General features: G+C 42.0%; 1 protein-coding gene across 4 annotated transcripts in view; it reads left to right on the top strand.

Moving 5' to 3' along the window:
* The window catches only part of wdr91 (WD repeat domain 91), an 83,789-nt gene that overhangs the window by 37,359 nt on the left and 24,147 nt on the right, over window positions 1–22,283 (top strand). For 3 of the 4 annotated variants that reach the window (XR_007264067.1, XR_007264069.1, XR_007264068.1), the window contains exons 13-16: window positions 6,002–6,110; window positions 7,036–7,148; window positions 7,595–7,792; window positions 11,405–11,633. Coding sequence is in view for 1 of the 4 variants with exons in the window: in XM_048607536.1 (XP_048463493.1) it covers window positions 6,002–6,110; window positions 7,036–7,148; window positions 7,595–7,792; window positions 11,405–11,569 (585 nt within the window). In the remaining 3 variants the exon portion in view is untranslated. Of the gene's footprint in view, window positions 1–6,001; window positions 6,111–7,035; window positions 7,149–7,594; window positions 7,793–11,404; window positions 12,319–22,283 lie in introns of those variants that run through there. The other variant, XM_048607536.1, reaches the window with a different exon arrangement.

Genomic DNA, 22,283 nt, shown 5'->3' with positions numbered 1-22,283 from the left:
ATCCTGACAGTGTGTGTCTGTGTGGCATGTGGGGGCGGGAGAGATTTGCATATCCTCAGTGTATGTGTGACAGAGAGATCTGCATATCGTGACTGTGTATGAGAGAAAGATGTGCGTATCCTGACAGTGTGAGAGGGAGAGACAGATAGATAGATCTCTGTTTAGTATGTATGAGAGAGGTGTATCTCCTGACAGTGAGTCTGAGAAGGGAGATGTGCAGATCCTGACAGTGAGTGTGTGTGACAGAAAGAGAGAAATCTGTATATCCAGAAAGTGTGTGTGTGGCAAAGAGAGAGATCTGTTTATCTAGACAGAGTGTGAGAGAGACAGAGATCTATATGTCCTGACAGTGTGTGTCAGAGAGAGGTAGTAATCTGCATATCCTGACTCTGTGTGTGTGCGCGTGTGTGTGTGTGAGAGAGAGAGAGATTGGCATATCCTGACGGCGTGAGGGAGAGAGTGGGCGAGACCCGCACGGGCTGAGGGCGAGAGATAAAGAGACTTGAGTGAGTCGCTCAGTTGTTTGGATGGTTTGTTTGCGAACAATGTAATGCCAATGGTGTGGTTTGCCAATGGCGTGGTTTCCCATTGCCAGCTGCGGTTACCATGAAGAGCTCTCCTTCTCAACCTCTTGCCTGACCTGTGGTATCATGGCCTTGTTGTTAAATTACTGCCAGTCATCCCTCTCTAATGAAGAGAGGTCCTACCTGTTATGTAAGGGGAGAGAAGGATTTTGCCTGTGCAACGGGACGGTTGGTGGATTTTGCCTGTGCAACGGGACGGTTGGTGGATCTTGCCTGTGCAACGGTGGAATGGGTTTGGGATCTTGCCTGTGAAATGGAGAGTGCGAGCAAGGGAGGGCGGGCTGTCCTGACAGCACGTGAGGGAGTGAGAGGGAGGGCTTCTTGCTAAGAGGGTGAGTAGTCAAGTGCAGGCCCGATGCTGATGGCAAGAGCAGTGAGAGGTTTTGAAAGTGGTTGAGTGGGATCTCTTCAGGATGAGTGTCAGTGGGTATCTTGGTTAATAGGGGTTGATATTATTACGACTCACAGATGTAACGCAGTTGAAATCAATTCCACAGTTTCTGGTCTCATCAGAAATGTTCCAAGATTTTAAAGTAAGTTCACTGAGTTCCCAAATTACATGATTGTCAAACCCAAGTTGATGTAAAGCACAGACCAGGTTTCTGTAGTTTACAGGAGCTTATATTTATTGCGAGTGATTAGACTGTAGCTGCAGATAAATTGTAACAATCTGTTTACATATAACACTACAAATTCAAGTTCTGATCCCTTTAGAAACTCCCACTCTGTCACATAGAGACATGGACGAGAAAGTAACAATGAATTGCAAGTAACTGGGAATGCAGTTCAGTAGCCTTTAATCACAAGATCTATTGAATTGATTCTTCGTGGTTAGAAGGTTTCTTCTCAGCTTTCTTTTTCCAGGTGCTCCTAGTAGTTTGCAAAATTATTGGTTCACTTATAAAAGGTCCCTGATTTTATTACTTAGCAGTCACAACTTAGAGCACTGCTGAAGGAAAGATCAACTTGTTTTGTTCAGGTCTGAAGTGAGTCTTGATTGCAGAGAACAGAGATCTGATCAATTTTGTACCTGTTTCCCAGGCTAAGCTATTTAGTTACTTGAGTTATACTTAATGGTAAGGTCCTGGGGAGCGTTGCCGAGCAAAGGGACCTTGGAGTCCAGGTTCACAGTTCCTTGAAAGTGGAGTTGCACGTAGACGGGGTAGAAAAGGAAGCATTTGATACATTTGTCATTATTGGTCAGTTCATTGAGTGTAGGAGTTAGGAGATCATGGTGCATCTGTACAGGACAGTGGTTGGCCACTTTTGGAATACTGCATTCAGTTCTCATCTTGCTATAGGAAGGATATTGTGAAACTTGAAAGGGTTCAGAAAGGATTTACAAGGATGTTGCCAGGGTTGCAGGGTTTGAACTGTGGAGAGAGGCTGAATACTGTAGACTGGGGCTACTTTCTCTGGAGATTCGGGGGCTGAGGGGTGTCCTTAAAGAAGTTTATATGATGAGGGGCATTGGTAGAGTGAATAGGCAAGGTCTTTTCCCCAGGGCATAGGTCCAAGGTGAAAAGGGAAAGATTTGAAAGGGACCCAAGGTGTAACTTTTTCACGCAGAGAGTGGTGCATGTATGGAGCGAGCTGCCAGAGAAAGTGGTGGAGGCTGGTACAATTACAGTATTTAAAAGGCATCTGGATGGGTACGTGAAAAGGAAGGGTTTGGAGGAATACTGACCAAATGCTGGCAAATGGGAGTAGACTAATTTAGGATATCTGGTTTGCATGGACAAGTTGGTCCAAAGGGTCTGTTTCCATGCTGTACGTCTTTGACTCTGAGAATCAGTCAGGTGGTTGTTGGCAGTCAGAAGTCCTTTGTCATCAATAACTGGTCACTGGTCCATATTGACAACCAGAGCTCAATCTGAATACGTAGACCCCTCGTCCCCAGTTTATCTGTAACCTATTTTTGAATTCCTGCATTTTCAAGTAGCTGTTTAAATGATCCATGCCATAAGTGTTGGGTTGCTCACTTTTCAAACCATGTAGAAATTGTTTGAAACATTTTTTTTCTTATTTCAGTCCACGATTTTTAAAAGGCAGAAATGTATATTATGTATGCTTATGTGCATCTACCCCAAAAGATGTATATTATTTATATTTTGATATATATATTATGTATATGCATATAGTATATACATATTTCTCTCTTAATAGATATATCTATTGGGGTTCCCTAATTTAAAAACATTCAACCAACGAACATGATCCCATACAAAGTTGTGGTTTTGAAGATCCAACATACAAACATTTCCCTGTTCTTATATAGCTGTTTTGTTGTAACATATTGTGAAACACATTGCATATGAATTGACTTGTGAATGGACTCGAGAACAGAACCTGTTTACAAACCAGGGACTGCCTGTACATCTCTATCTTGTGAGTGTGTGCGTGTGTGTGCTATAAAAGTATGTATATCCCATTAGATGTATCACATACTAAATCACAATAGATCAATATATTATCTTACCTATATTGTACCCCAATAAGCCTGTATATCATTTGTAAATATTATATACCTGTGTGTGTGTGTGTGTGCATGTGTTGAAACATATGTATACCTGCCAGGATATAGTGTGTATATATTATGGTATATATATATATTTTATACACACACGCACGTGATAGATAGATAATATGTGTATATCTGCACACCCGTGCCTTATCCTGATAGGTGTGTCCAGATAGATATATCTGATAGAGATATAAACGAGCTGTGCAGTGAATGATTTTAAAGTTTGCAGACAATAAAACTTGGGGGAATTGTGAACTGAGAAGAGAACAGTATAAACTTCAAAAGGGCATTGACGCATTGGAGTGGTTGGATAGGTGCCAGATGAAGTTCAGTGCTTTGGGATGTGAGGTGATATACCTTGGTACAAAGAACATGGGGAAGCAGTATAACATAAAGGGCACTATTCGAAAGGGTGTATATCATTAGAGGTGGCAGGGCATACATAATCTCCATAAATGGCAACATAGGCAAAAAGACACCAATGTTCAGCATGGACTGGTTGGACCGAAGGGTCTGTTTCCATGCTGTATGATTCTGTAAGAGCAGGGAGGTTGTGTTGAACTTGTACAAGACACTGGTTAGACTTCATAGAATATTGTGTACATTTCTGGGGACCGCATAAGGATAGTTGGGAATACATTAGAGAGAGTGCCGAAGTAGTTTACTAGAATGGTCCCAGGGATGAGACACTTAAGATATTAGGATAAATTGAAGAAGTTGTGACTGTTTTCCTTTAAGAGGAGAAGTCTCAGAGAAGATTTGTTACAACTTTTCAAGATCTCAACGGGCCTGGACAGAGGGGATAGGAAGAAATGGTTCCCACTTCGAAATGGATAGGGAATCAGAGGGCAGTTTTCAAGTGTTTACAACAGAAGGAAATGCACGGTGAGAAAGAAAATTTCCACATGGTATGTAATTAGGGTTGGGAATGCACTGTTTGGAAGTACGGTAGAGGTAGGTTCAATTAAGACATTCATGAGGGCATTAGATAATTACTTAACCCTGCCCTTTGTTGTTTACAAGCTGGAGTTTGGCACAAAGTTAAATTGCTGGTAATCATTCTGAGATTGGGACCAGAAAGGGGTATAACAAGTGGAAGCATAAGGGATAGTTGAGGTATTAAACTATTACTTTGTATTTGTTGCTACTTATGAAGATGGTGCTACTTATGCCGTGTTAAAGAGGGTAATTGAGACATTGTAATCTCTTAGTTATAAAGAGAGATAATTAGATTGCCTGTACTCAATGAGTTGATGAGCTAATGTACTTAAAATTAATGTGGCACCAGGACTGACTGAGATGCATCCAAGGATGCTGAGGGACGTGAAAGTGGTATTGTAGAGACACTGGCCGTAGATTTTCAGTCATCTTTAGACTGGTGGGTAATGACAGAGGTCTGGAGAATTTTGAACATTTGCACCCTTGTTTACAAATAGGGTTAAAGATAATCCCTGCAGGTATTGGTCAGTCTGTTTAACCTTGGTGGGGAAACTTCTGGAAACAGTAAGTCAGGACAATAGTACTGGTCAAGTGGGCAAACATGGGTTAACTCAGGAAAGTCAGTGTGGATTTTTAAGCGAAAATGCTTTTAAGTAATTTTGAATATTTTTGAAGAGTAACAGATGTTGTTGAGAGCAATGTTGTTAATGTGGTGTCCATGGACTTTTGAAAGGTATTTGATACAATACAAAAACAGACATGAACAAAGTTAGAGCTGAGGTTAGTAGCAAGAAGGATACAGTATTAGCTCAGTGACCAGAAACAGGAGGAGTGGTTCATAGATGTTTTTCAACTTGGCAGAAGGTTTATCATGGAGTTCCTCAAAGATCAGTTTTGCACTTGATATGTTTAAATGATCTTGGTGTATAGGGCACCATTTCGATATTTGCAGATGATATAAAACTTGGAAACACTGTGAGGAGGAAAATATAGACAGTGTTCATAAGTACATAGGCAAGTTGATGAAACTGTTGGGGAGATGACAATGAAATTGAACTTGGAGAATGGGGAGAGTGAAGTTTGAGCTGATTAACCTTGGTCAAAAGACCATGGAGAAATGAAATAAAGCAAAGCGTACAGCTTGAGGGGTGGGTGGGGGTGGTGGTGGTGCAGTGCAGGAGCGAAAGGACTTAGATGTATACGTGCATAAGTCATTGAAAGTACCAGGACTGATTGAAATAGTGGTTGACAGAGCATAATGTATCCAAGGTGTTATTAATAAGGGCTAAGAAGAGCAAGAGGTTATGATGGACTTGCATGAGACACTAGTTTGGCCTCAGCTGGAAGTTTGCATAGATTCCTAGGCATGATCTTTAAGAAGGATGTTAGGGTTTTGGAGAAAATTCAGTAAAGGTTCAGGAGAATGGTTCCAGAGATGGAGATTTTCAGTTACGTAGACAGATTGGGGCAGTTCTCCTTCGAGAAAAGAAAGCTGAGAGGAAAAGGAGTCTGATGGAGACATTCTAAATGCTGATTGTGGACAGTGTGATTTTGAAGAAATTGTTACCACTTGTGAAAGGGTTGAGAATGATAGAGTACAGCTGTAAATTAGACAAAAGAAGCAAACACAATTTGAAAATCTGTTTTGTGCAGCAAGTGCTTAAGATCTGGAAAGCTGTCCTGCGAATATGGACTAGGCAAATTCAATAGAGGCTTTCAAAACGGAATTGAACTGCTATTTGAAAAGAATGTTCAGGCAGCAGAATGGTACTAAGAGAATTTCTCATTCAGTAATGGCTTCATTGGGTGCCACAGTAATTCTGAGATGCTGTGCTGGGGAGGCTGAGCGTGCTTGCTGTTGGTAGCAAATTGAAGTGGATGGAAATTGCAATGTTTGTAGCTTACTGCTGCTGAGTACTTAAATTTTCCAGTAAGTTGACTTGTTTTTCTGTAGCACCAGTTTTCTCTGGACCCTGAGCCTATTGCCATTAACTGTACAGCTTTCAACCATAATGGAAATCTGCTGGTGACCGGAGCTGCTGATGGCATCATCCGGCTCTTTGGTAAGATGAACCTTTTCTTTATATTGGTAGTCAAAAGGTTACTTTAAGTTTTAATATACAGGCCTGCTTCAAATGAACTTAACATTGAAGATAGTGTAATGTCCTAATGATGGGCTGCTGGTGTCCAGATATTCCAACAAGAGTTGTCCCCTCTACATTGCCAAATGGCTACCTAGCCACCCTGCAGAAAGGACCACCTCATAGTGCTTCTCTGCATTAAACCTGTCCTTCTTTCAAAGCTGTTCCATAATCCAAAGCAATGAGACTTACTAGAGCAGGTCAGCTGACTGTAGTTGGTGAATTTGAAAGAATTATGGGGTTTTTGTGGTGCAATGGTGGTGTCCCTCCTTTGAGCCAGGAGGCTCATGTTCAGGTCCCACCTGCCCCTAGAGGTGTGTAATAACATCCCTGAGCAGGTTGATTAGAAAATATCACAACAGAATTAAGTGTGGCTTTTCCTCACAAAAGCACTCAGCTACTGGAATGAGCTGCCAGAGGAGCTGATGGAGGCTGGTACAATTACAGTAATTAAAAGGCATCTCGATTGTTACATGAACAGGAAGGGTTTGGAGGGATATGGGCCAAATGCTGGCAAATGGGTGTGGACGAGTTAGACCAAAGGGACTGTTTCTGTGCTGTACATCTCAATGACTGGATTGGCCAATGAGGTGAAAGGGTTGTTGGTTTGAGTAGTTTGGCTTTTTCTTAACGTGCTGAGATTTCTCTGGTTCATGCACCTATCAGTCCCAGTGCTGCTTGTTTCATTTATTAAAGCAGTCTTTTGAGAGAGATTTGTAGTGAGTCACCCAGGCATTTGCACAGTCCTCCATTCCCGGAAACCAGAGACTAACTTCTTGCTGTCTTCCTTCATCCGTCCCATTCTGAAGGTCTGCAAATTCAGTGTGCTTTATTTCATGTGTTTCAGACATGCAGCGGTATGACTGTGCCATGAGCTGGCATGCACATTCTGGGGAAGTTTATTCAGTGGAGTTCAGCTATGATGAAAATTCAGTTTACAGCATTGGTGAAGATGGAAAGGTAATTGCACAGCTGTCAAACAGGGAGCTTGAATGGTGTGACTAAACGATTCATTTGGAGTGGCAGTAACACTTGGAACTCTACCTGTATTTCATCCAAAGATTATCCCGCTTCCTCCACAGTCTTGTCTTCCATTTAATCAGAAATACCTGTCTCTCCAGATTTTCAGTTTTTCACAGTGGGGTGCAGATAAAAGGCTTTCATTTAGCTGTATTTGGAAGGATGTAGTTGAGAGTCTGTAGATGTATCTTTCTGTGGTAGATGTGTCTGTGGTGAGTGAGTGTGTCTGTGTACTTGAACATTTTGGTGAAACTTTCATTGATAAAGTCAGAATAAGTTTAAAGTTTGTTGCAGCAGTTTGGTTTGTGTACCCAGTTGAGAGATGTGCAATTTTTAACGAATCTGATAAGTTTGGCCTTTCATTTTTGGTTCTCTTGTTGATCTAGTTTATTCAATGGAACATCCATAAGAGCGGAGTCAAGGTTTCCGAATGCAGGATGCAGTCAGATGCTATCGGCCCATTTGTACTGTCTGGGTACAGCGGGTACAAGCAAGTTCAGGTGCCCCGTGGAAGACTATTTGCATTTGATTCAGAAGGACACTATGTACTCACTTGTTCCTCTAGTGGTGGAGTTATTCACAAGGTAAGGCACAAAGACCAGTATGTGTGATGGGAACTTAGTTTATTTTCAGCCTCTTCTGAAGAATCAGTTGATATTGAGATCTGACTTCCTTACTACTTCACCAAGTGGCCATTTGTTTTTTGTAAGCCTGGACAGTGCACATGACACTCAGCATTACAGCTGAGTATTGTCCACTCAATTGAACTGTGTGCTTTAAGCAAAAGTAATAATGTTGCTATCAGGACTTGCATTTCTGGTTGTACCTTTCTTTCCCTTCCATATTGTAAGCACTGATCCTAGTTGCAGCTTTAAAATTTATGTCCTGGCTGCGATTAGTGGCATCTAATCGAGGTGTTACTTTTCAGTTACCTTAGTATTATGATTCACACTTGAGGTGAAATTACTCTAATTTAGTGAACCATGCAGAGTGCTGATTAGAGTCTACCTGGAATACTATACACATCAGGAAGGATGCATTGGTCTTGGTGCAGCACCAATTCAGTGCAATAATACTCGGGCTAAAAAGCTTACATTATGAGGACAGATTGTGCAAACTACTTTCCCTTCAGTCGGGGTAGTCTGGGTATTTAGAATGGCAAAATAAGTTGATGTAGTAACTGTTTCCTCTGCTGGAGAACCCAGAACAAGAGCTCACTCGTTCCCTCCAATGACATTGCACACTGGCAGTTGTTTCAGATATGTGCAACTGAGATTGGTGCATATTTGTCAGGTAAGGATATTATGAACTATGGAACAATGGCAAATTGATCATGACTGATCTATCAGGGCTGATTTGTATCTTAATTCTCATCTAACTGAATAGAGGACAGGTTTGAGGGGCTGAATGACCTCCTCCTATTCCTCTATACAGTTGTTCTTATTCTTATTGGGCTGAGTTATACTACCTCGAAGATGGAATTGAGTTCTGACCAATTGGGCTATATAGATAGATAATGGCTACACCAGCTATTGCTTTTAACCACAGTCTATGAGCACATGGCCTTGACCTCCCATGATTGAGCAGTGAAGCAGTTTGGTCAAGGTATAGAAGAGAAAGGATGATAGCAATGGAACGTGTTAAGCCCAAGTGGATACAAAGCACCACCAGAAACCGTGGATATAGAGAGCAGGTGAACTGGTTGTAAATGCTGAGCAAAGAGCAGGCAAAGCATTATTTTACAAACGTGCTCTAACATTGTAAGATTCTTGGGTGCTGTTAGGTTAAAGCTTATGCACACTTCAATAGATGTATAAATTTTTCACTGGAGAGTAAGATTTATTGCTTAATCAGGCCATTCCTTTCCTCAGAACATTTTCATCATGTGCAGCTCATTTGCAGGTTCCAGCATCTGAGCCTTGTGTTTTAAAATACTGCGTTCTTTGGATTTGGCCTTTGTATTATCCTCAGTCATGGCTCTCTGCCACATAGCATATGGTAACAGTGTGATGACTGCAAGTAGACAGTGCCACGCATCATATGGTGACCATGTGATCAGTCATGTCAACAGTGCTGCACTGCACATGGTAACAGCATGATGAGTCACGTACGCTGTGCCACACAGAATATGGTTACAGTGTGCTGGTGTCTGTGGATGCTGTGTCACACAGCATATGGTGACAGTGTTGTGAACATGGACATACTGTACACGGTACAACAACCTGAGCATGGGGATATTTTAGGTTTGCTTCTTCATAAAACCAGCAATATGAATGCCAAACAATGTATATCACAATGATGTATATTGCAGACTCCCTGTATATGCTTCAGTAAGCAGTTTGTCTCATTGACTGTCCACAGTTCAAATAAGAACAGGAGTAGGCCATTTCAGCCCTTGACCATGTTCTGCCATTCAGTAATTTCCATCACATCCCTAAACATGTGGCAAGTGTACTTAGATACAGCAGTAATAATATGCTGTGTAACAGCCTAGCTTTTGCTAATTGCTGCACAGCTGATATCTGTAGCTAACAGTCCTTTTTTAAAAAAAGGCAAATATGGATTACAAGGGTCTGGATACCTTTCTTTACCTTAGCTTGGTATTTGGTTCCTGATAGTTGCTTTTCTCTCATCAGTCAATGTTTTACGAACTTTTAAGTTCTAAGTCTAATCTATAATTCACTTTTTCCCTAATTCACTTGTGGAACATATAGAATTATAACAGGTCTAGACAGGGTAGATGCAGGAGTGATATTCCTGTTGGATATGGGGTAGACTATTTAGGACCGAGATGAGAAATTTCTTCATCCAGAAAGTGGTGAGCCTGTGGAATTCGTTATCACAGAAAGCAGTTAAAGCCAAAACATTGTATGATTTCAAGAATGAGTTGGATTTTGCTGTTGGGACTAAAGGGCTCAATGGGTATGGAGAGAAAGTGGAAACCGGATACTGAGTTGGAAGATCAGCCATAATCAATCAATGGCAGAGCAGACTTGAATGGTCTACTCCGGCCCCTATGTTCTGTTTCTTAAAACATTTCACAATTTTGATCATTCTTGCTACTTTTCTACTCTGGCACCTCCACATTTGAGTAAGATAGACAAATCGAGATAGTGGGAAAGGTGGAGAGGAGGAATGGATGAGAGAGGGTGCCGAGTGGAACGGGAGGCATAAGTGAGTGAATGTGAGAGTGAGTACAGATAGATGGTATAAGTGAGTGTATGTTGCAGAAATGAGTTGGGAAGACAGGTATGTGTGTGGTGGAGAGAAAGAAACTGGCTTTAATAAGTGTGTGGGGTTAAGGAAAAGTAGGGCTTAACTGAGTCTTCTGTTACCACGGAATATGGAGAGTTTGGCTGAATCATGCCTGAGTACGCCAAATAAGGTTTGAAAAGTACTGAAATTTTTTTCATGTTTATTATCTATTATTTTCTTGATCTATAATGCTTGAACTTTAATATGCCAAATATGCCTATACTATTCTTGCTGTTTTGGTTTTTCTAGAGTTGTTAATTTTCAAGCATTTTCGTGGATATTTATTTATGTGGACATCACTAGCAAGGCCAGCTTTTCTTGCCTAACTTAATTCTCCTTGAGAAAGTGGTACTGAGCTAAAATCAGATTTGACAATGTCTGTGAAGCTTCACCTTCAAGCACTAGCTGTAATGATTGCTGTAATGCCGAGTTCACTTTATTAATTTGATGATAATGCAATGGTCTTCACACTTGATCATCATAGAAGGTAAACAAAGGGAAAACTACCAATTTGAAGTCTAATAATTTCACATTTGAAATAGCCTCAAAGCATTTGCATTTCATAAAGAGTTATATGTACATGATTCTTTGTAAATAAAAAAGACAAAAAAATTCAGATTTTTTTCTTTGGCCTTTCCCATTTCTATGTGCTGTCCTAGTTGCGTGCTTAAATTTCAAGTGATCCTCTGGATTTGGCCGTTTGTAAATGAATACTATATCTAATTTATGCATGTGTGATTCTGTCAGAGTGTCTGTCTTTTGCTGCATTACATGATCAAAGATCCCCATTTTCTCCTAACATACACTTGCAAAGCCTTGTTGTCTTGGTTAATCTGTACTTGGAATAACAGTTCATGGGCATGAGCAAAGGTTGATCCAAGAATAAGTGAGACTCTAGATTCAATTTTTCTGCTCACTGCAGTGTGCTTTCTGTCTTCTAGCTGACAAATGCAGAGCAAATCTTGGAACCTTGCCTATCACTTGGAGGTCATCGAGCACCTGTGGTCACTGTTGATTGGTGCACTGCAATGGATTGTGGGACATGCCTGACAGCATCCATGGATGGGAGGATTAAGCTGACAACTCTACTAGCCCAAAAAGCATGAATGAGAAACCATCAGGACTGAAGCTACACTTTGGCTGACTGAGAGACATTGCCCCATTAGCAAGGTGCAGGACATTGTAATAGTGTGCTTCCAATGCAATCTGTGAAGGTTTCACTAACCAAATGATTCCAGATATTTTGCTGCATATATGAAAGTCATTTCTGTTATAGTCTTATTTCTAAAATTTCACTTCAAGAACAGCTTATTGTGAATGGCAGGGGCCAGAGTTAATGTACTGTCCCAGGCCACAATTAAAAGTAGCTCTCGCCTCTTTTGTCACAATGGTGGAACATGTCCTCAGAATGAACAAATACGCTGCCTTTTAAACTCGTTACACTGTTGTGACATGATCTGCATGTTATGGTTTGTTTATCTGGCACGTGGCCAACATATCATCAGAATGTGTTATTGTGACCCAATTCAACCAGAAATTCATAGGCTAGATTTTTGTTAGCTTAGCTTACCTGATCTTAGATGGAGCAGTTGTTCAATACAACAGCTTAGTTGAGTACCTTAGGTAGAAGGTTAAATGTTATCTAAGTTCTTACTTCTGTGGTATCTCTTGCTATCTAGTGGACCACTTTTGTGTTTTTTGATTGTGCACAAGATCTGGGCAAACTGTGAAATCTCATAGTTAGGTATGCTGCAGGTATTCTCAGTGTAGCCTCATGTGATGACTAATGGGTTTGAAGGATCATATATATAGAAGGAAACATGGATAAAATAAACCTGATCCAGAAGTATTCACATTTTTATTTGCATTACTGTGTGTTATATGCCTCTGATTGTCGTAGCTGAGCATTAAACCTGCTTGGAGAATTTGTGAATACTCTTAACTGGTAATATAGTTTTACACAATTGGCTCAAGTAGAAGAAAGGCTGTTTACTAGAAGGTGAGAGGGTATATTGGTAAGAGTATAGTGGTGCAGAGTTTCAATTTCTACCAACAAAATCTTGAACAAATTTCTGTCATATAAGTAGATCAATGACAACTGACCCAGGCCCTATGGTAACTTCTACTTGCTGAATGTCCAGCTGTTCTGTGACCTCAAGAAACATATATTGCAGGGTTGCGCTTAGTTCTTGGGTGCCCATAATAATTGCTTCATTCTTAGAGAGTCCCAGATGCTGCACCTGTTCAGACCAATATCCATTGGTTAATGACGACCTCTGGCTCAGACTCACCCAACATGGATTCCATTTTAAATTTCATCCTTAGTGTTTCAAATCCACTCAAGATCACAAGTACCTCCAAGATGTACAGCACTCCCCAGACAGCAGTCCTATTCTCACTGCATCCTGAAATCTACACTCAATGCCATGCACTGCCATACACTGTCTCAGAGCTGCCCTGCTGAGTGCCAGCTCTCTCTGGCACCACCATCTTTCTCCCCCTGGACCGTGATCCCCACCCTCGAATATCAGGGTATAGTGCTGACGACAGTCACTAATCTCAGAGATAGTAGGAACTGCAGATGCTGGAGAATCCGAGACAACAAGGTGCAGGGCTGGATGAACACAGCAGGCCAAGCAGCATCATAGGAGCAGAAAGGCTGACGTTTCGGGCCTGGATCCTTCATCAGCTTTTCTGATGAAGGGTCTAGGCCCGAAACGTCAGCCAGTCACTAATCTCATCTCGTCTGGGATCTCCCTGTTCTCCAAGCTCATCGTCCCTCAACCCCATATAGCCTGCTTCTACCTACTTCTCAAAATCCACAAATAGGACAGACTCATTATTTCTGCCTGTTCCTGTCCCACAGAACCTATCTCTTTCTACCTTGACTCAAATTTTCTTTCTCTCCTTGTCCAGTTGCTTCCCGCATACACCTGAGATTCTTCTGACACTTTACATCTGTTTCAGAATTTCCAGTTCACAGACACCAGCTGCCTCCTTTCACTGTAGACTTGCAATCTGTTTGCATGCCCTTTTCCACCATCAGAATGGTCTTGGGGCTCTCCACTCCTTCCTAGAAAGAAGGCCTGAACTGTCTGCATCCACCACCACACTCCTCCACCTGACTGAGCTTGTTCTCACTTTGAACAACTCCTTTAATTCCTCTCATTTTCTTTAGATCAATGAAGTGGCCATGGGCACCTGCATGAACACCAGTTACGCCTGTCTCTTTGTGGGGTACATGGAACATTCCTTGTTTCAATCCTATTCATGTGCCTCCCCACAACTTTTTCTCTAATACATTTATGACATCATTGGTGCTGTTTCTCTCATTGGGAAAATGGAAAAAATTATGAATTTCACTTCCAGTGCCACCCCCTTATTCTTAACTTGACCGTGTCCATCTCTGATTCCTCCCTTCCCTTTCTCGACATCTCTGTTCCCATTTCCCACAGTTATCTTGGCTATAAATTCCCTCACTCTGTTTCATGTAAACATTCCTTTTCATTCTCCTAGTTTCTCTATCTGAACTGCGTCAGTTTGGATGATGCCAGCTTCCACAGAAATGTCCACCTTGGTTCACAGGGCCCTTAGTTGGTCTGACCTACATGCCAAGTTCTGCCCTTACCACTTCAGTTCACTCCCACAATACCAATAGGGTCCCCTGTCCTCACGTTCCACACTCCACAACCAAAATATCATAAGGCAGTATTTCCGTCACGTACAGTGGGATGCCACCTCCAGACAAACATGCCCCTCGTCTGCCTTGTCAGCATTTTGAGGACTGTTCCCTCTCCACGACATCCTGCTGTACTTCTCCTTTGCTCCCAGCTCATTCCTACATGTCATGGCACCTTCCCATTCAACCACAGGTTGTGCAGCACTTCCCCATTTACCACCACCTTCCTCACTATTCAAGGCTCCAGCCACACCTTCCAGGTGAAGCTGTGATTTATCTGCACTTCACTCAACAAAGTTTACTGTATTTGCTGCTGACAATGTGGTTTCCTCTACATTCGGTGACTGCTTTATGGAGCACTTACATTCCGCAAAAGTGACCCCAAGTATCCTGATGTCTGCCATTTCAACCCATCACCATGTTCCCTAGTCAACATATTCTGGTTCAGGCCTGTAGCAGTGCTCCAGTGTCTCAGCGCAAGTTACAAGAATTGCATCTCATTTTTGCTTGGGGCTACTGCAGCCTTCAAGACTCCATATTAACTTCAATAATTTTAGGGCCTGAATACCTTGTTCCGTGCCCTTTTGCCCACCCCACATGCCAGGCCCATAACACAGGCTGCTTTCAGCACAGCCAACCCATTTTCACCGACTCATAGTCCCCATTATCAGCTTTTCCTGCTCCCTGATATATTATCATCCATCCCTTTGTCTGTCTACCTGTCATATTCTGTCTCTTTCTTGGCTAAATCTTGGCCTATCTATTCAACAATTTCTTCTTCTCCTCGCATCCCCACCTGAACAACCCTCTGTCTTTAGCATAGCATAAATACCACCTTCTCCTAGGTACTATCAGTTCCAAAGAAGAGCAGCAGGACTGAAAATGTTCACCATGCTTTCTCTCCATGGATACTGCCAGATCTGCTGAGTTTCTCCAGCAATTTCTGTTTTTGACCCAGTCTTGGCTGGATGCTGATTAATAATTATAGGATAATCCCAAAGAGATGGTTCCTGTCCCCATTTGGCAGGAAGGTCCAACAACCAAAATCATCTCCTAACACAAACTCTAATTGAACAATCCATTGCATCTTGAAAATTTGCTACCATTACCTTAACCAGTTGTGTGATGTCCTCCACTACAAGTCAGTCAGGGTGGTCTGATATTGTGGTCATCCGGTCTGTGACTAAACAGAGGGGCCTGGAGCTAGATTACAACAAAGAACCAATGTACTGCCATTCCTTGGAGGAGGGTAAAGGTGGTGTAACTGAGTAGCCTGCCATCTTCACCTCCACCCCCTCACCACCGCACATATTGAAGGAGGAAATCTTAAAGTCCCTACACTGGGGAGACTAAAGTTCTATAAAGCTGCAGCATAACATGCCTGTCCTTATACTCAATGCCCCTTCCAATGAAGGCAAGAATACTATGGGCCTTTTTTACTACCTTATGTCCCTGCACTGCCACCTTCAAGTGATCTGTGAACGTGCACACCCAGATCCCTCTGCACATCAATACTCCTAAGGGTTCTGCCATTCACTGTATAATTTCCACCTGTACGTGACCTTCCAAAATGCATCATCTCACTTTGTCCGGATTAAACTCCATCTGCCATTTTCTGTCCATGATTCCAACTGATCTATATCCTGCTGTATCCTCTTGACAATCCTCCTCACTATCTGCAACTCCACCAATCTTTGTATTGTCCGCAAACTTACTAATTAGACCAGCTACATTTTCCTCTAGAGATAGTAGGAACTGCAAATGCTGGAGAATCTGAGATAACAAGATGTAGAGTTGGATGGACACAGAAGGCCAAGCAGCAGAGGAGCGGGAAAGCTGGCGTTTCGGGCCTAGACCCTTCTTCACATTTTTCTGAAGAAGGATCTAGGCCCGAAACGTCAGTTTTCCTGCTCCTCTGATGCTGCTTGGCCTACTGTGTTCATCCAGCTTTACACCTTGTTATCTTACATTTTCCTCTAAATTATTTATGTAGATCACGAACAGCAGAGATCCCAGCACTGATCCCTGTGGAACACGACTAGCCAAAACCCTCCATTTCAAAAATCATCCTTCTATCACTACCCTCTGTCTCCTATGACTAAGCCAGTTCTGTATCCATCTTGCCAGCTCACCCTGATACCATGTGACTTTACCCTTTGTACCAGTCTGAAACGAGGGAGCTTGTCAAAGGCTTTACTGAAGTCCATGTAGACAACGTCAACCACTTTTTCCTCATCGCTTGTCTCCGTCATCTCCTCAGAAAAACTTGATCAGTTTATTGAGACACGACCTCCCCTGCAGAAAACAATGCTGTCTATTGCTAATAAGTCAATTCGCTTCTAAATGCGTGTAGTTCTTGTCCCTGAGAATCTTTTCCAATAATTTCCCTACCACTGACATGAGGCTTGCAGGCCTGTAATTTCCTGGATTATCCCTGCTACCGTTCTTAAAAAATGGAACAACACTGGCTGTTTTCCAGTCCTCTGGGACCTCACCTGTGGCCAAAGAGGATACAAAGATGTCTGTCAATGCTCCAGCAATTTGGTCTCCAGCCTCCCTCAGTATTCTGGGATAGATCCCATGAGGACCCAAAGACTTAACTACCTTAATACATTATAAGAAATTACAACACCTCTTCCTTTCTAGTAGCAACTTAGAAATTTGACACTCCCTTCCTTGTGATCATCCTCCACCAATTCCTTCTCTTTGGTGAATATCAACACAAAGTATTAACTTAGGACGTCGCCTACCTCTTCTGGCTCCATATAGATTCCCTCCTTTGTCCTTGAGTGGACCAACCTTTCCCTGGCTACCCTCTTGCTTTTTATATTTGTATAAAAAGCCTTGCGATTCTCTTTAATCCTGTTTGCTAATAAATTTTCATGACCCCTTTTTAGCTGTTCCAATTCCTTGTTTAAATTCTTTCCTACTCGCCTTGTACACCTAAAGGGCTACGTCTCTTCTCATCCTCCTGGACCTTATATATGCTTCCTTCTTTTTGACCAAGGTCATAACATCCCTGGTCATCCAAGGTTCATGTAACATGTCATACCTATCCTTCATTCTCACAGGAATGTGCCGCTCCTGAACTCTTATCAACTGCCGTTTGAAATACTCCCACATGACTGATGTGGGTTTACCCTCAAACAGTCACGTCCAATCAAAATTCTCCAGTTCCTGCCTAATATTGTTGTAGTTCACCTTTCCTCATTTTAGCATCTTCACGCAAGGGCTGCTGCTATCCTTACCATGAGTATCTTAAAACTCACAGCATTAAGATTACTACTCCAGAAATGCTCCCCCACTGAAACTTCACTCCCCTGGGCAGACTCATTTCTCAAAACCAGGTCCAGTATAACCCATTCCCTGGTTGGACTGTTTACATACCGTGTTAAGAAACCCTCCTGAATGATCCTTACAAATTCTCCCCCATCCAAGCCCCTATCAAGAAGTGAGTCCCAATCAATATAGTGGAAGTTAAAATCAGCCACCACAACAACCCTGCTGTTTTTAAATCTTTCCAAAATCCTGTCTGTATATTCGTTCCTCTATCTCTCCACTGGCTGTTGGGAGGCCTGTAGTACACACCAGCATTGTGATTTCACCTTTCCTGTTCCTGAGTTCTACCCATATTGCCTCGCTGCATGAGTGCTCTGTATTCTCCCTCCATACAGCTGTGAGATACTCCTTTACCAGTAATGCAACTCCCCCACCCCTTTTACATTCCCTTCTATCACACCTGAAACATCTAAATACTGTGACATTCAGCTCCCCTCCTGACCCTCTTTCAGTCAAGTCTCTAATCGCGATAATGTTATTGTTCCAAGTACTAACCAATATTCTAAGTTTATCTGCCTTACTGATTATACTTCTCGCATTGAAGCACATGCATTTTAGACCACCTCCCCTGCTCTTTTCAGTAGCGTTTCCCTGCCTGTTCTTAGTCATGTTTGCTTTTGTTTCTACCTCTCCCTCAATTTCTGCATCTATTACCCTACTCCTCTGGTTCCGCTCCCCTACCACATTAGTATAAACCCTCCCAAACCACTCTACCAAGTACACTCCCCAAGGACATCAATCCTGGTCCTGCCCAGGTGTAACCCGTACCCCTCACCCAGAAACAATGCCCCACAAATCTGAAACCCACCACCTCACATCTTTTCAGCCACGTGTTCATCTTATATATCCTTTTCCTACTCTGACTAGCTCGCAGCACTGGTAGTAATCCTGAGATAACTACCTTTAAGGCCCTACATTTCAACTTTCTTCCTAGTTCTCTATATTCTTCTTTTAGGACCTCATCCCTTGTTATAACTGTGTCGTTAGCATCAACATAACGACGACCACTGGCAGTTCACCCTCCCCCTCCAGAATGTCCTGCAGCCAGTCCAAGACATCCAGGACCCTAGCACCAGGGAGGCAGCACACCATCCTGGACTCTCGTTTGCAGAAACGCCTATCTATTCCCCTTACAATTGAATCCCCTACACCTATTGCATTTCTATGCCTGTTTCTCCCACCCTCTGCAGCAGAGCCAACCATGGCACCATGAATTTGGCTGCTGCTTTATCCCTTTAAGGCCATTTCCCTCAACAGTATCCAAAATGGTATATCTGTTTTGCAGAGGAATACCCACAGGAGATCCCTGCACTCCCTGCTTAGCCCTCCTGCTCTGCCTGGTGGTCACCCATTCCCTTTCTGCCTATGGAGTCTTGAGTCTGCGGTGTGAACGCCTCTCTATACGTGCTAGCCTCTTGTCATTGTGGTGTGAACACCTCTCTATACGTGCTAGCTGCGTGTCATTGCCTTGAAGATATGAAGTAAATATAAGTTGTTGCCTCCATTTATCAAATCTAAAGCGAATCTTGTGAAACGTTCTCCTGACCACTTGTGCAGGTGTTTGTGGAGAATAATTCATAATCTGAAGTTTCTCGACAGTGAATGATAGTGTTAGCAAAGAGTTGAGGCACCAGAGCTGGCATACCAATCATGACATCCAGCTATCCGGAAAAAGGCGCACACATCACTACTCTGCTTCTTGTTAGCCAGCCAATCTTTTCTGTCCATATCAATATATTATCCTCTGCACTTGAGCTTTTATTTTCTCTAGTAACCTTTTGATATGGCATCTTATCATACGCTTTTTAGAAATCTAAGTACAATACATTCACAGATTTTTTTTTTTTTTTTTTTTCCCCTCTTCCCCCTTATCCAGAGCACACATTAGATATTCGAAGAACTCCAAGTTAGCTAAACATGATTTCCTGTGGACAAAACCATGTTTACTCTGCCTGAGCTTATCCTGGTTCCCTGCTACAATATCTAACATTTTCCTTATGATAGATGTTAAGCTAACTGCATTGTAGTTTCCTGCTGTCTAAGTAAAGGAATTGCATTAACTCCTTTTCAATCTAAAGGAAGCTTCCCCAAATCTAATTGATTTTGGAATATTAAAACCAATGCATTTCATTGGCAACTACCATTAAGACCCAAGTTGAAATCCATCAGGGACTTTTCAATTTGCGGTTCCAACAATTTACTCAGTACTACTTCCCTGATGATTATAATTTTCTAGAGTTTCTCCCACCCTTTCATTTCCTGATTTACAACCATTTCCAGGTTACTTATATCCTCTGTAATGTACAGTTTGTCTGCCATCCGTTTATCCTCCATTACTATTATTTTCCAAGAAGGACTAGGAGACTGAAGCGTTAAACAGTAGGAGCTTTTATTTTGGAGGTGTTCATTCTACAGGCAGCAAAGTTAAAGTGAACTGTTTGTGTGCCCAAAATAGCTGACCATTACATCATATGATTGGACTTAGTCTACCATACTTGGACAAATGCACAACATCGGAGGTTCCTGCAGTGAAAACATTCACAATATTTGCAATCATATACATAACAGTCAGTAGGTAAGATGAACCAGAGGTCATCAATTTTGGCAGGCTTCAAGTGTCTGTTTATTTTTCTCATTGGCTTTAACCTCTGTTGTTTTAGTTGTACTAGGTACACCATCTGCTATAGTCTCTTTGAGACATCTGAATGCTCAGGGGTTTTCCCACAGTGTTATGATGTTCTCCACTAAGGTACTGGTCCCGCAGTGCTTCAGTTACTGTTCTGTCCATGTCTTTTGGTGCAATTATTTGTGGACCTTCAATTAATGTTGTTCTTGGCATTTTCATTCTTGTTGCCCACAGTTGATCTGCATGTCTTTTCCATACCACACAGTCTTTCGCCTGTATGATAGGAGATAGTCCAGTCTCTGCTCTAATGATGGCTGGTACCCACTACGTGCCAGTGACTACTTGAACTTTTTGGAAAACACAGCATTTGGCCTCATTCTCTTGTTGGAAAACCATGATTCTGTTGTTCCCTGTCGATATTGTTTTTTGTTATGGGTGGTTTCAGCAAATCAAATGCTGAGCACAACTGATGCTTTGCCACGAGCAATGCTAGAGATCTTCACCATGGCCTTTCTGGCCTTTTCCAGGGGTGTAATGATGCTAATGGAGGTAGGTTGTGAATTCTCATTCTAGCTTCATGTATTTCTGCCTTCTCCACTTCTTCGGAGTTGACCCTTGACCACCAAAAATAGCTTCTGGCTATCATCTTCATTCTGACAATGCCACAGTGATATTCGTGTAGTTGATTTAACACCAGTTTCCTTAGCTGTGGTGGAACAATGACCATCATTCCCCATAGCAGACATCGTGCTTGTATGGATAGCTTTGGCTTCTGTGTGACATGTGGCTTCAGTTCTGCAGTTATGCCTGTGATCTTGCCACAATGTACCATGTCCATCACTTTTGATAGTGGTGGATCATTTCTAGTTTCCTTCTTAACTTGAACTGCCATTACTGGAGTGTTTACTTGTTCGAAGTGCAAGATGTCAACATGAGGACTGTTTGGCAAAGTTAATCTAGAAAGCCACCCAAGATGGATTGCTGTTGTTAGTTGTGAACTGATACTGACAACGTCATCTCTGCATATGGTTCACTGCTAGAGAAGGTATCCCTGCATGAAGCCTTGATATTGTGATCAGTGAATGTTGTGTGGTCTGTCACTAGGGTGATTTATGGTTACTGGTGGAATCATCTATTGCCAAAAATGATTCAGAGACCTGCTTTCTCCATCTGCATAGTTCACTTCTGCTTTTCTTAAAGAACTTAATGTAAAAGCTTTTGGTTTCTCTTCACCATTGGGTAATATATGAGAAACTACTGCTCTTACTCCATATGGTGAGGCATCATATGCCTGTTGCAATGGTAACTTTGGATCAAAATGGGTTTAGACTTCTGACTTTAATAAAGCCTCTTTGGCTTATATAAAGGCTGTTTCACATTGGTCTTCCGATTCTCAATTCTTGTTTTCGCATAATACATTGCTCAATAGTTCAAGAATGGTTGCAAGATTTGGGATAAACTTGCCAAAGTAATTTAGCAATAACAAATATGATTGTAGTTTGTTTACATTTTTTAGGTGTTGGTGCCGCAGTTATTCCTTTTTGTATTTGAAGGTGTCTTGTGTAGCCCCTTAGAACAATGACATGGCCTAAATATTCAAAGAACATAGCACAGCATAGTAACGGGCTATTCAGCCCACCATGCCTGTGCCAACCATGATGCCATTCTAAATTAATCCCATTTGCCAGCACATGATCTGTATCCCTCTTTTCCCTGCCTGTTCATGTGTCTCTCTCGAATGGCGCTATCGTATCTGCTTCTACTACCTTCCCAGGCAGTGTGTTCCAGGCTCCTACCTTGCTGTGTTAAAAATAAATAACTTGCCTCATACATCTACTTTTAAACATTTCCCTTCTCATCTTAAACCTATGCCCCCTAGTGTTTGACATTTCCACCCTGGCTCCAATTCTCCACCCTTTCCATTACTCTGATAATGGTATATACTTTCACAGCCTTTGACGCTCTAGAGAAAACAATCCAAGATTGTCCAACCTCTCCTGATAGCTAATATACTCCAATCCAGGCAATATTTCTCCAAAGCTTCCACATTCAACCTATAATGTCCCAACCAGAACTGCGCACAGTATTCCAAATGTGGCCTCACTAAAGTTTTGTACAGCTGCAGTGTGACTTGTCAACTTTTATACTCAACACCCTGAACAATGAACATGAGCAT

Source organism: Rhincodon typus, chromosome 18, assembly GCF_021869965.1.
Source record: "Rhincodon typus isolate 14 chromosome 18, sRhiTyp1.1, whole genome shotgun sequence".
NCBI classification, from domain to species: Eukaryota; Metazoa; Chordata; class Chondrichthyes; order Orectolobiformes; family Rhincodontidae; genus Rhincodon; species Rhincodon typus.
The sequence above is the reverse complement of the archived record's forward strand: the minus strand, read 5'-3'. Positions and strand labels throughout refer to the sequence as shown.